At 35.1% G+C, this 14,773-nt stretch overlaps 1 protein-coding gene across 1 annotated transcript in view; it reads right to left on the bottom strand.

Annotated features, from left to right (window-relative positions):
- Positions 1–1,408: 1,408 nt before the first annotated feature.
- Positions 1,409–14,773, bottom strand: part of LOC111055103 (zinc transporter ZIP1) — a 76,725-nt gene continuing 63,360 nt past the window's right edge. Inside the window, exon 7 of the mRNA XM_039435474.1 lies at positions 1,409–1,899. Within this exon, the coding sequence (XP_039291408.1) occupies positions 1,726–1,899 (174 nt within the window). The 3' untranslated portion in view covers positions 1,409–1,725. The remainder of the gene's footprint in view (positions 1,900–14,773) is intronic.

The following is a 14,773-nucleotide window of genomic DNA, read 5'->3' as shown; positions in this document are numbered from 1 at the left end:
AGGGTTGAGACCTAGTGCAATCGAATTTTAATATCATAAACATACTCTATTCCAAATTTCGTGAGAATCGTTAGAGCCGTTTTTGATATCCGGTCACATACAGATATATAAATATATAAACAGAAATCGCTCGTTTAATAAGTATAGGATATTTAGTGTGGGCCTATAATATAGTGATTAATATTATTTCAAAATCTCTTCGACTTATTTTTGAAAGACGAACTGGTATATCGTTAGTAAAATTCTGACGTTACACTGTCACTACTTGAGTCGGGCAACCCTTGGATGAAATCACGACATGCTCATCCAGAAAAAATCATTTTGTTATATTATACCCCTTTACTCTCGTTGAGTTTAATAAGATCAAGTGAGCGAGTGAGAGTTGAGGATCAGTTGAGGAAGAAGAAGACAGGAAAAAAGGTATAACTCAAAACAGCACTAGTAAGTTCCTCAATGATAGACTTTTAAACATTGATAAACAAATATACATCTATATAATATATAAAAGCGAAATGGCACTTACTGACTGACTGACTCACTCACTCACTCGCAGAACTAAAAATCTACCGGACCAAAAACGTTCAAATTTGGTAGGTATGTTCAGTTGGCCCTTTAGAGGCGCACTAAGAACGGATTTGGAAAAATGTCCAAAGATACGCCCAAAATCTGCGTTTTTCCAGCGTTTATCTCAGCTTTATCGAGAACAAGTGAACAGAAAATGTTCAAATTCAGTACAGAAGCTAAGCTAGGGTGTAATAATGTTGTGTTGGGAGGGATTTGAAATAATGCCAGAGATAGGCCCAAAATTTTCGTTTTTCCAACGGTTTTTAGCGTTTTCTCAGGATTATCGAGAACAAATCAACAGAATTTTTTCAAATTTAGTACAGAAGCTGAGCTAGGGTGTAATAATGTTGTGTTAGAAGGAATTTGGAATAATGCCAAAGATACGCCCAAAATCTGCGTTTTTCCAGCTTTTTTTGCGCTTTCTCAAGAACAAATGAACAGAAAATGTTCAAATTTACTACAGAAGCTCAGCTGGGGTGTAATAATGTTGTGTTTGGAGGAATTTGAAATAACGCCAAAGATACGTCCAAAATTAACGTTTTTCTCAGCTTTTCTGCGTTTTCTCACCTTTTTCAATAATTGATGGAAATATATTTAAAAAAATTCAGTCCACAGGTTTAGCTGAGGTGGAAGGATTTTGTTCGCCAAAGATACGCCGATATAGAAACAGGTGTTTTTACCAGCGTTTTTCTACGTTTTATCAAATTTTCGAGATCAAATTGACATAAAACGTTCAAATTCGGTACAGAGGTTCCACTGAGGTCTACATGCAGGCGAGCGAAGCGAGCTCGCTGATCTCATTTTTGGACAATCCAGTCGGGGGTCTAGACGGATATAGCCTGAGCAAGCCTGACGGCTAGTTTAATATATACACAAATGATTCTATATACATATTTATTCTTCTGCCGGTTTCCGAATATATCATCTATAGCCTAAGCACACATGACACAATACGACGAAAACACAGGGCGACTCAAAGGCGGAATTGGCATATGCATAGCCTACACATATCTTATAGGCCACGGCTCTGACCAACCCGCTCGCGGCATCTTGACCCCGTCCAGACATTATCCAGTTGGGATCGTAGGAGAGTGTTAAGTTTCTGTCCGGCGGGGCGAAATCCATAGCAGGTCACCCCTTAGTCATCTATAGATAGATTACTCAGTCATCTTTGGTGACAATGTTGATAGCCGTGATGAGGGCGAAACCACTCACGACTGATAACCACTGAAGCAGTCCGGTTGGCTTGGGCATTGGACAGTGACCTTTATGGTGTCTTTCTCTTGGAAGAATTTCGCCCACTGTTATATAGAGCAGAGATCCTCCAGCTAAGCCCTGCAAAAAAATTTAAAGTCAACTTTAATAAACCATTTTCTCAAGAAGTGTGGAGGAGGAGGATGAGGGAGAGGAGGAGGAGGAGGAGAAGGAGGAGATGAGAAAGAAGAAGTGGTAGTAGTAGAAGAAGTATAAGAGAAAGAAAAAGATGACAGGAGGTGGAGAAGAAGAAAAAGAAGAAGAAGATGAAGAAAAAGAAGAAGGTGAAGCAAGAAGTAAGGAGAAAAAAGCGAGTAGCATGGCTAAGAAAGTTACTATAGGTAGTGAGACTCATTTCAAACTGTAGATGATGGATATAAAAAAAATGTAAAACCAAACTCCATGTTACTGATAAAAGATAAATAATAATAATAATATAATAATAATAATAATAATAATAAATGCCTTTATTGATTTTCAAATAAATTACAATCAAATTAACTTTTGAAATAATTACTATTATTTAGGCTAATTACCCCATGGATTGAATCCGTTCGGAGGGAGATATGAGTGACACGGTAATATTCAATTAAAATAAAGTAAGTTAACATTATATTTCAGTTCAAGAAGGTGCACTAATTTGAACAGGAAAAAAATCAAATTTGAAAAACCAAATGATAGAAATTCAACACAGGTAAATTGTAATTTCAGAATTTTCCTTCAGAATTGAACTCAAGTAGCCTCGAAATTATTCAAAGAACATGGCCTCTTCACTACTCTTTCTGATTGCAAATAATATATGATCGCTAGCAAGCAGCCCAATTTCCCAGTGATAAGGTGTTGTTTCACATAGTTAAAACATAGAGAAACAATAGCGTAAGTAGATATTCCATGGTATAGGGAATTTATGTCGCAACTTTTACTGTTATCTCAAGCCGATTACTGTAGATTATTGTCAATTTTTACTGTTTTGTTTGGGTGATAGTGTATGAACGGCACAGTTTGAAAGACTACCAGCGTCACACAGCTGCATAGGAAAGAACTACGTGAACTATCGGCTTGTGATAACAGTAAAAGTTGCGACATAAACGCCCTATACCATGAGATATCTACTTATGCTATCGTTTTTTCTATGGTTAAACACTTTCGTTCTCCCTCAAAAGTCTATGTTGCCAACTTCCTTAGCGAATTCAGCTACATTGTAAGGTACTACCTTCAAACATTCTAATTCCTTACGGCATTATCCTACTAATTATTGACGTTCCGAAGGTTTTCTCCACTTTGACTTGCTGCGTTGTGGACGGAGAGGTTGTGTTTTGTTGCCTCCAGTTGTAGCTGCACCTCTTGTGGGTTCTGTTCCTGCTGGGCGATTCTCTTAATTTTATGCGATGCAGAGAACGCTGATAGCGAGGCCTCTTCCAAGTACTTGTTCAACGCGTCTTCTGTTAAATCATTCCAAGTGGCAAAATTTCCATTGATTAGAAGTCCGATTCCCTTGATTTTAACGTCATAGCCAGCATCCCGCAGTTGCTTTTGAGTTGAATATAACTTCTCCTTCTTCTTTTCTCTCGTTTCCTTGTCACAATCTGGATAGACAGATAGCTTACGAGTCTTCAATCTTGCCTCATTATTTAGAATATTTTGTTTCTTCATGCTTGATACCAATGACAACATTATTGGACGTTTGGTACCGGGACCAGCAGTTCCTAATCGTTTGACAAAATCTGTCTTTTTCAGTTCAACTTTCTTTACACTATTACTTGAATCCAGTATTTTCTCCATGATCTGCTCACGACTCTCACCCTCTTTCTCTTCCATACCATAAAATATACGATTTTTTCTCTCTGCGCATGGAATCAATTACTGCCTGTTGCCGCGATACCTCGAGCTTCAATCTATCATTCTCCTCAGTCAGCTTATCCATCCTACTCTTTTGCTCTTCCAGCAACGTTGGAATTTATTAACATTATAGAGTTGAAAAAAGGTACTGATGTAACCTATTTCTCCTAGTAATACTTTGAATGATAATAAAGGCCTATAATTTTTCAATCACTGTTTTATCATCATAATAATTATTAGGCTTAGCTTGAATACTTTAATAGTTATCTTGAGCTTTCTTGTTATTTATTACGTTGTACACATTCGAGCTGTTTCCTTAATTGTTGGTTGGCAGGCCTGATCTGAATATAAACATCTCAAGCTACTGAATTCTTCCCTGTAGTACGGAGTCTGGGAAATTCAGTATGATTAAAACAACGACGAGCAAGGGCAACCCGGCGCTATTAGTTAACTCGTTCAAATACCGAAAAGTGGTACCTGTATCCTCGGGTGGAATTGTTTGGAGATGCTTAGCTTGAAATTGCAATGCTAGTGTGAGGACGGACGCTGAAATTGTTATTCTTAAGAGTAGAACACATAATCACGAGAAAATGGTCATGGATACGCCTCCTTCTGCATCTAGATTACATAGCGTAAAAACACTAAATTCGTCAATCACAAGTAAAACTACTACAAGTTCAATGAACAGTCTACCGGAAAATTTGACTCCACATTTGGATATATTAGCAAAATCAGATGGCGAGCTTTCTGAGTCGTTGCTGGAGGAGGAGACTGCATTGGATAACAGCCTGAGAGTGATAAAATCGGCGGCTACTGAACTAAAAGTGAAGGACTCTTCTTCGGAGTGCTGTCCACATCTAAGGCAGGAGATTCATAGACTTCGGGAGGTTCTCGACAAACGATTAATAGAGTGGGGGACAGCTGTGGATCGTGCTGCTGACATGGAAAGTAGCCTAAATGATTTTTGAGTAAAATGTAGGTGTGGAAAATCTCAGGTTGACGTTTCTTGCAATACTGAAAGTACTGATTTAGGTAGTATAGAATCATCTGTAAAATTTTCTGTTGATGAAAGTGCTTTTTCCCTAAAAGAGAAAATTGAGCATCAGGAGTTACAAATTAAAGGTCTAAATGATCAAATAAAGAGAATGTTGATTTCAATTGAAACATTGGAAAAATATAATCTTTCTCTTCAAAACATAATATCTCAAAATGCTTCAAGACTAAATCGCTTGGGTCCCAAGATCAAACATATTGGTTTGGTTTGTCAAATAGATCGTATGCCTCAGTAACTGAAAAAAAGAACATTTCAAAGAAATATTGAGAATAATTCACGGGGTAGTGTCTATTTGTGGGCTGATAGTCAGGGGAGAAAAATGAGAGATCTGATTTGGGAGAGACTGCCGGTGGGCTGCACATGTGAGGGTCTGATATTGTTATGATTGAATTGAATTGATTTCAAATTCTGTTACTAATAGTTCCTGTAATATAACTAGGTATGATGATTATAGCAACGGAAAAGTTAATTGTTTTTCCTGGAATGTACAGGATATTTGTAATAAGTTTGGCTATTTGTCTCTAATTTGTACTAATTACAATATAAAAATTCTCATGATATCCGAGCATTGGATTAAAAATACTGATTTGGATTTTACATATCTGCCTGGATTTAAAATTGCCTCTGTTTTTTTGTGGATCAGATCGTACAAGGGGTGGGGCAGCGATTTTTGTTAATGATCAACTAGAATTTAGGACTATTGATCATATTAGAGACATGTCAATTGAAATGGTATGCGAAGTTGCCGCAATTGAACTTATAAGAAATAAAATCATAATTTTGTCAGTTTATAGGCTCTATAATAGAAGTGTGAATTATTTAAATGATTTTTTAACGTGCTTTTATAATGTATTGAGTGCTGTCTTTAAAAATGGTTACAATCTGGTAATTGGCGGTGATTTTAATGTAAATTTGATAGGTCACGATTGTTTTAACAACGACTTACTGAACTTGTTTGAATGCTTTACTTGTTTGAATACTTGGCAAGAATGAGAATGATGAGTCGGAAAACGAGAGCCACAACTGCATCCAAAATTCAAATTCAAATTCTTTATTTGCCATAATACAATACAATTTTTTCAAAACAAAAACACAATCAAAAACTTAATTTAAACATTAACATGAAATGAACAATAATTCTTCTCAAAATTAGCTTATAGGCGTTGCCAGCAAAACCAGAGGTTTGTGTGCTGCATCCTTTCAAGAAAAGAGGAGGCATGCAAACAAGCTGTGCCGCAAAAAGAAGAGAGAGTTTGACAAAAACAGGGTTGACGAAATTATGGCTTTTGCTGGAGAGAAAGGAGTTAAAAAGATGTTTCTCCGTATAAGAGAAGGGAAGGCTAGTTTTCAACCTAGAACAACTTTTTGTCAGGATAAGGAAGGCAATTTGTTTGGAGGGGAATAGCTGATTATGGATCACTGGAGAGAATACTTTCATGATTTATTGAGTCAAAATATTGAAGAGGAAGATAATATAAACATTATTGGCCCAGATCAGTTCATTGAGCAACCAACAATGTGTGACCTGAAGGAGGCCATCCAATCGCTCAAAAACAATAAGGCGCCCGGGAGAGGATCTTATAACGGCTGAAATGCTCAAAGTAGGTAATGAAATACTTGATGGAATGGCTACTCCACTTGATAGATCAAATATGGGAAGAAGAAGTAATGCCAGTAGAATGGCAAACTGCCATAATATATCCCATTCATAAAAAAGGCAGTAGAACTGACTGTTCAAATTACCGAGGTATTGCTTTGCTGAGCATAGTTTATAAAATCCTAGCAAAGATAATTGGCAAGAAGCTGAAACCCTACTGTGAGGAAATACTTGGAGATTATCAGTGTGGCTTCAGGAAAGACAGATCATGTATTCACAATAAGAAATAAAATGGAAAAGTGCTACGAGTATAACATTAATCTCCATCAACTCTACATAGACTATCGGCAGGCGTTTGATAGCATAAAGAGAGCTAGTCTTTTCCAGACTATGTTAGAATTTGGAATTCCACTGAAACTCATACGTCTTACTAAAATGACACTCCACCAAACAAATTTTAAAGTGAAGGTTCAAGGGAAGCTCACCAGCAGTTTCTCAGCAAACATAGTCCTTAGACAGGGAGACGTATTATCTGATATGTTGTTCAATCTAAGTCTTGAAAAAGTCATTAAAGAAATGAATGTAAACCCAGGAGGTTCAATAATGAACAGAATACTTCAATATATGGCATACGCAGATGACGTGGTCCTGATTGCAAGGAATAGACACACATTAGAGAAAGCATTCAGGCAACTCAACGGAGGATCGGCACATCTCGGGCTCTCAATAAATAAAGGCAAAACCAAATATTTGTAAAACAGTAGATCCAGGACACTGGTGAAAGATTTTTTGAGGTTGACAATTATCGTTTTGAGAGATTGAGTATTTCAAATATCTTAGATTCATCATAACAGACGACAATAAAGTTGAGACTGACATAACAGCAAAACTAGCTGCCGCAAACAGATGCTACTATGCTCTGACCAAATATTTGAGACCCAAAACCCTGTCCAGGAAAGTGAAAATACAAAAAATATATGAAACAGCCATAAAGCCAATTGTTTTATATGGAGCAGAGACATGGGTTTTCACAAAGAAGGGTGAGGATCTATTAAATATTTGGGAGCAAAAGATTTTGAGAAAGATATTTGGCCCTGTATAATGTTAATGGTGAATGGCGAATATGATCAAATCAAGAGCTGCGTGATCTTTACCAGAAATCTCAAATTGTTGACGAGATAAAACTGAGGCGTTTGAGTTGGCTGGGACACGTTGAGAGGATGAGTGACTCAAGAATTGTAAAAAAAGTCTTCAGGAACAACCCAGGAGGGAGAAGGTTGAGAGGAGGTCCGAGAAAGCGTTGGCTGGAGGATGTGGAGGATGACATTAGGAAGCTGGGTGTCAGGGGATGGAGACGTAAGGCTGCCGATAGGAACGAATGGAGAGGCTTTTTGAAGGAGGTCAAGGCTCTGAATGAGCTGTAGCGCCAAGGAGTAAGTAAGTAAGTAAGTTTGAATGCTTTGGTTTGAATGTAACAAGGGATATTACGAGACCTGGTCTTGATGAAGTTTCAAATGGATCGTATATAGATAACATTTTAACTGATATTCATAATAGTCTATGGTCATCTGAAATCATTTACACTCTTTTTTCTGATCATGATGGAATTCTGTTAAGGCTTAATTTGAATAATAGGAATGTTAAAAATACTGCAAATAATAAGTTTAGATTAATAAATGATGATAATGCTAGAATTTTTGTCAGTTATCTGAATTCCATTAATTGACTGGAGGTCTACTCAACACTAAATTATAATGATAGATACAATACAATACATTTTTCGAACTTTTCATGAGAGCTGTGAATGGTTCTTTACAATTAAAAATCTGTAAAATCTAATAATTGCAAACAAAACAGTGAGTGGTATGAGAGTAGCCTTAAAGAATTAAAGGTCAAATGCAATGGCCTTTATCATTTGTATGAAACCTTCAGAACACCTGAGTTGCTCTCCCTCTATATAGAATCTAGAAAGTTGTACAGGCTTGAAATAAAGAAGACAAGAATTTTGTATCATAATGCAATTATTATAAGTAGTTCTATTAATAAGAGTAAGGCTATATATGGAAAATTGTAAATAGTTTCACAAAAAATAAATGTAGTGATAGAACTCAAGTTGATGATATAACCTCTGAGGACTTTAACAATTTCTTTGTTGAACATATTTCGCAGTTGAGCCAAGAAATACCTGTTAGTGTTGAAAATACAGCTCTTTATTATAGTAAGTTGACAAGACCAAGTGTGAATTTCTCTTTTAAGCCAGTGACTGTTGAGAAAGTTTTTCATACAATTTTAGGTTCAAGTAATAGTAAGTGTATGGATATTTATGGACTTAATGTTTCGATTCTGAAAATAGCAGCTGATAAAATAAGTGAGGTACTGTTTTTTTTTATGATTGTATTCTTGCGGTATGTATCCTGAAAAGTTGAAAAAAAAAATTAGATCTATGCAGAAAAATTTCGATCAGGAGAACAGGGGGGTCCAGGAGAGGGAATTATTCGAAAATTTTGATGTAAAATCACACTACAGCTCAAACTAATTGTCCTACAGACTTGAAACTTTGCACAAATATTCTTCAAACATGCTAGACGCGCACTAAGAACGGAATTTTAAATATTTTGCCTCTAAGGGTTTCAAAGGATGAAAAAGGATTCTATTTAGTAAGGTTATGAACATGGTAAGGTGAATGCCATATGGAACTGAGATAATTGACACATGAAATTCTAACATATTCTAACATATGTTGTAATCATTGGAAAGCTTAAAATAATTTTATCAATCAGCTGATCGAATTAAATTTTCCATGGATCGAAAGCGCGAACTTGCCACATGTTTTTTCCATTGTTGTATGCTTGACCTGTTCAGTTTGCGCCTTCTATCAGCTGTATAATTATGGAGTCTCATACATTCCGATGAGAACAAAGCACAGGGATTTTCTTTGGTTAGGAGTTTTTTTCTTCTACTCTCGTCTATAAATTGAAGTCTGATTCTAGACCTGTTACTGCCTGTCATTTCTTCAATGAATCATCACACAGACCTGTTGTGACATGTCTTTTGTTTACTTCAGTGTACACACTACCGTAATGGTTCGAGAAAGCTCTCAACTCTCAGTTCCCAGTTGAGAATTCTTTTGGCAGTTGTTAAAAGTGTTGCTTGGTTTTTGGTTAAGTGAAATTTAGTTTAGAGTGAAATTTTAAATTCAAGATGAGTGCAAAGAAGAAGAACATTAGTCTTTCTATCAGTGATAAGAAGCGTGTTATCAAAGCTGTGGAGGATGGACAGCCAAAAAAGACGTTGCTAAGCAGTTTGGGATTTTGCCCTCAACCTTATCCATGATTTTGAAGAACAAGGATCGCATCAATGCAAGTGATTCAAGTGTGTGTAAGAAGAGGTCACGTCAGGGTGAATTTCCGCGTCTTGAGGAGTGCTTACTCAAATGGATTCGCCAGTGTACTAAGAAAGGATTTTCAGAAATTTTCCCCCCTGAGGGAGCTGGGGCCCCCCAAAAATGTTGTACTTTTTAACCGCTCATTGCACAGCAAAGTCATGAGGAACTTTTTTGTTCGGCTACGAAAAAAATTAGATCTATGCAGAAAAATTCCGACTAGGAGCAGAGAGGGGTCCAGGAGAGAGTTTTTTTTGAAAATTTTCATGTAAAATCACACTACAGCTCAAACTAATTGGCCTACAGACTTAAAACTCTGCACAAAATATTCTTCAAACATGCTAGACGCGCACTATGAACGGAATTTGAGATATTTCGCCTCTAAGAGTTTCAAAGGATGAAAAAGGATCCTATTTAGTAAGGTTATGAACATGGTAAGGTGAATGCCATATGGAATTGAAATAATTGACACACGATATTCTAACATATGTTGTCATCATTGGAGAGCTTAAAATAATTTTATCAATCAGCTGATCAAATTTAATTTTCTTTAGATTGAAAGCACAAGCTTGCCACGTGTTTGTTCCATTGTTACATTCCGATTAGAACAGAGCATAGAGATTTTCTTTGGTTAGGAGTTTTTTGATAATTTTTTTTCAAATTCAAATTTCATTGTAAACAAAAATCACATTGAAAAATTTCTTAATAGACAACAAGATTACAAAAACGAGATGTCAAACATAAACCTACATTTATTTGTAGCACGGCCAGAAAAAGACTAACTTGAGTACGGTACTAGTCGTGAGTTCATTCAATATACTGTAACTTATATTTTTGTGTTAATATTTTGTGAACAAAAAGTACGAGTTGATGAGAGATGTGAGTAATTTCTTATATTTGATCTGAATGGTTATTCATATTGTAGTAGTCGGGGTCACTTCAATCAAAGTTTATTATTCTGTAACTAATAAATTTCATACGTATTGATTGTCCATAATGTATTCAGTGTCCATTATGTAACTGATTAAGCTACTCAAAATTAATGGCTTACTGGTCCTTCATAGAATTTATAGTATTCCTGGTGATTGAGCCTGTCTTTTTACAGAGTTGACTATTAATAATAAAGCTTTATTTACAACTAGCTTACCTGGCAAACTTCGTACCACCAAAAAGTCAATGTATCTCATGTCACACTTTACTTTATTTGGTGAATAATGAAATTTATCTGACAATCATTATTTTCATTTACATCTGAATACGGACTTCCTATGTGCTTAGTCATGCAGCATTCATTATTCCCAAAACATATTCTTCTCAATCAATTTGTAGTAATATTTAACAGTAAAGAGTTGAATTAAAAAAAATAGATAGGATAAATCAGTGTTTCAAAGATGAATTCAATGTTTTCATAGTTGTTGATTGTCAATAGATGGTCCAGGAAATATGTGATGTACAATGAAACACACAGAATTACATATTCTTTCCATCTTTCATTTTAGGATGAATATAAGCTAAGCTAAATTTAAAAAAAATTAAAAATATTCTGCCATTAATGAATGCAATATGAACAACTCTCTTCCATGACGTGAATAATTTTTTTCCAACATTTTCCGGTTACTCGTTGTTAGGGGAGTGATAATTATTTGTATAGGTCTTCTAAGGAACCATTATCTACAGCTGGTATCAATCAACTACACTTCAACTCCAAACTACCGTTGTAATACCAGTAGACTATATACAATTTATCATAAGGTGACGTGTTTATTATAGCTGGTAACTTTAGATGCTAAATCATAGGCCTATTATCCCAATATGATCTTGAATCATGATCATCTTTCCGTTCTTTGGTAGCCGCTAGGCCAACAATTTCGAAAACATAGGTCTGTAAAATGGATTAATAAATAATCATTATCAGCCACCCTATTAAAATTTCTGGTCAGAAACCATCCCCAATATTCACACAATATATTCCAAAAGTTTCATGCCGTTATGTCAAGTATTTTTCAAGTCATAGGGAACAGACATTCATTTGTATATACAGTTGACTCTCGATAATTTGACACTCGATAATTTGAATCTCTTGATAATTTGAATTTTTTGTCTGGTCCCTTGAAAAACTCTCAATGATTTGAAAAAATCAATGTATTTTGGTCCCTTCGATAATTTGAAGATTTAGGATACATCTTGACTACCAACATTCTATAATTTGAATTTTTGTTCCTCTACTCTCTATAATTTGAAGTCCACCAACACTCTATAATTTGAATTTTTCTTCTTCTACTCTCGTCTATAAATTGAAGTCTGATTCTAGACCTGTTGCTGCCTGTCATTTCTTCAATGAATCATCACACAGACCTGTTGTGACATGTCTTTTGTTTACTTCAGTGTACACACTACCGTAATGGTTCGAGAAAGCTCTCAACTCTCAGTTCCCAGTTGAGAATTCTTTTGGCAGTTGTTAAAAGTGTTGCTTGGTTTTTGGTTAAGTGAAATTTAGTTTAGAGTGAAATTTTAAATTCAAGATGAGTGCAAAGAAGAAGAACATTAGTCTTTCTATCAGTGATAAGAAGCGTGTTATCAAAGCTGTGGAGGATGGACAGCCAAAAAAGACGTTGCTAAGCAGTTTGGGATTTTGCCCTCAACCTTATCCATGATTTTGAAGAACAAGGATCGTATCAATGCAAGTGATTCAAGTGTGTGTAAGAAGAGGTCACGTCAGGGTGAATTTCCGCGTCTTGAGGAGTGCTTACTCAAATGGATTCGCCAGTGTACTAAGAAAGGATTTTCAGAAATTTTCCCCCCTGAGGGAGCTGGGGCCCCCCAAAAATGTTGTACTTTTTAACCGCTCATTGCACAGCAAAGTCATGAGGAACTTTTTTGTTCGGCTACAAAAAAATTAGATCTATGCAGAAAAATTCCGACTAGGAGCAGAGAGGGGTCCAGGAGAGAGCATTTTTTGAAAATTTTCATGTGAAATCACACTACAGCTCAAACTAATTGGCCTACAGACTTAAGACTCTGCACAAAATATTCTTCAAACATGCTAGACGCGCACTATGAACGGAATTTGAGATATTTCGCCTCTAAGAGTTTCAAAGGATGAAAAAGGATCCTATTTAGTAAGGTTATGAACATGGTAAGGTGAATGCCATATGGAATTGAAATAATTGACACACGATATTCTAACATATGTTGTAATCATTAGAGAGCTTAAAATAATTTTATCAATCAGCTGATCGAATTTAATTTTCTTTGGATTGAAAGCACAAGCTTGCCACGTGTTTGTTCCATTGTTACATTCCGATTAGAACAGTGCACAGAGATTTTCTTTAGTTAGGAGTTTTTTGATAATTTTTTTTTCAAATTCAAATTTCATTGTAAACAAAAATCACATTGAAAAATTTCTTAATAGACAACAAGATTACAGAAACGAGATGTCAAACATAAACCTACATTTATTTGTAGCACGGCCAGAAAAAGACAAACTTGAGTACGGTACTAGCCGTGAGTTCATTCAATATACTGTAACTTATATTTTTGTGTTAATATTTTGTGAACAAAAAGTACGAGTTGATGAGAGATGTGAGTAATTTCTTATATTTGATCTGAATGGTTATTCATATTGTAGTAGTCGGGGTCACTTCAATCAAAGTTTATTATTCTGTAACTAATAAATTTCATACGTATTGATTGTCCATAATGTATTCATTGTCCAGTATGTAACTGATTAAACTACTCAAAATTAATAGCTTACTGGTCCTTTATAGAATTTATAGTATTCCTGGTGATTGAGCCTGTCTTTTTTCAGTGTTGAATAAAGCTTTATTTACAACTAGCTTACCTAGCAGCTTTATTTACAACTAGCTTACCTAGCAAACTTCGTACCACCAAAAAGTCAATGTATCTCATGTCACACTTTACTTTATTTGGTGAATCATGAAATTTATCTGACAATCAATATTTTCATTTACATCTGAATACGGACTTCCTATGTGCTTAGTCATGCAGCATTCATTATTCCCAAAACATATTCTTCTCAATCAATTGGTGGTAATATCTAACAATAAAGTGTTGAATTAAAAAAACAGATAGGATGAATCAGTTTCTCAAAGATGAATGTTTTCATAGTTGTTGATTGTCGATAGATGGTCCAGAGAATATGCGATGTACGATGAATCACCAGGAATTACATATTCTTTTCATCTTTGATTCTAGGATGAATATAAGCTAAGCTAAATTCAAAAAATTATAAATTATTCTGACATTCTTCAGTAATAATAAATGCAATATGAACAACTCTCTTCCATGAGGTGAATAATTTTCTCCAACATTTTCCGGTTACTCAATGATAGGGGAGTGATAATTATTTGTATAGGTCTTGTAAGGAACCATTATCTACAGCTGGTACTAATCAACTACACTTCAACTCCAAACTACCGTTGTAATACTAGTAGCCTACACAATTTATTAAAGGGTGACGTGTTTATTACAGCTGGTAACTTTAGATGCTAAATAGCTATTATATAGCTATGGTGAATGTGATATTTTCGAGCTCAAAATTTAAGTGTTTTTATTCTTTATTTTGTGAATTCATAGTTTGTTTCATGTTTTTAAGAAACTTTTATTGTTAATCCATCCAAATTTAAAATTGTTTGTTTTATTCTAATTTATATTTTAAGATTGTGATTTGGTGTTGAAATTTGAATGGACATAACCTATAATATTTGGACAATTTAAAACTAAATTAGGAAATTGAAGAAGTTTTAGGCAATAGCCTGTTTTTTCTTTTCCGATTCTTGTATTTTTTGCTAACCTTATAAATAAATAAATAAATAAATCGGCTAAGCTCTAGCCGGCCTGCTCCCCCTGCTATCTCAGTTATTATTGAAGATATCGACTCAATTTTTTTTTTAAATGAAAGAGGAAGACAAAATAAAGCGCGCTAGCATATTTTTATACCATTTGATTTAATTTTAATATTAGAAATAGCTGTTTCAAAACTAACCTTATTCTATAGAATGGACGATTCTAAATTATAATGATTTGTATCAACTATTATTAAAGATATTATGGGACTAAATTT

This window comes from Nilaparvata lugens, chromosome 9, assembly GCF_014356525.2.
Source record: "Nilaparvata lugens isolate BPH chromosome 9, ASM1435652v1, whole genome shotgun sequence".
NCBI classification, from domain to species: Eukaryota; Metazoa; Arthropoda; class Insecta; order Hemiptera; family Delphacidae; genus Nilaparvata; species Nilaparvata lugens.
The sequence above is the reverse complement of the archived record's forward strand: the minus strand, read 5'-3'. Positions and strand labels throughout refer to the sequence as shown.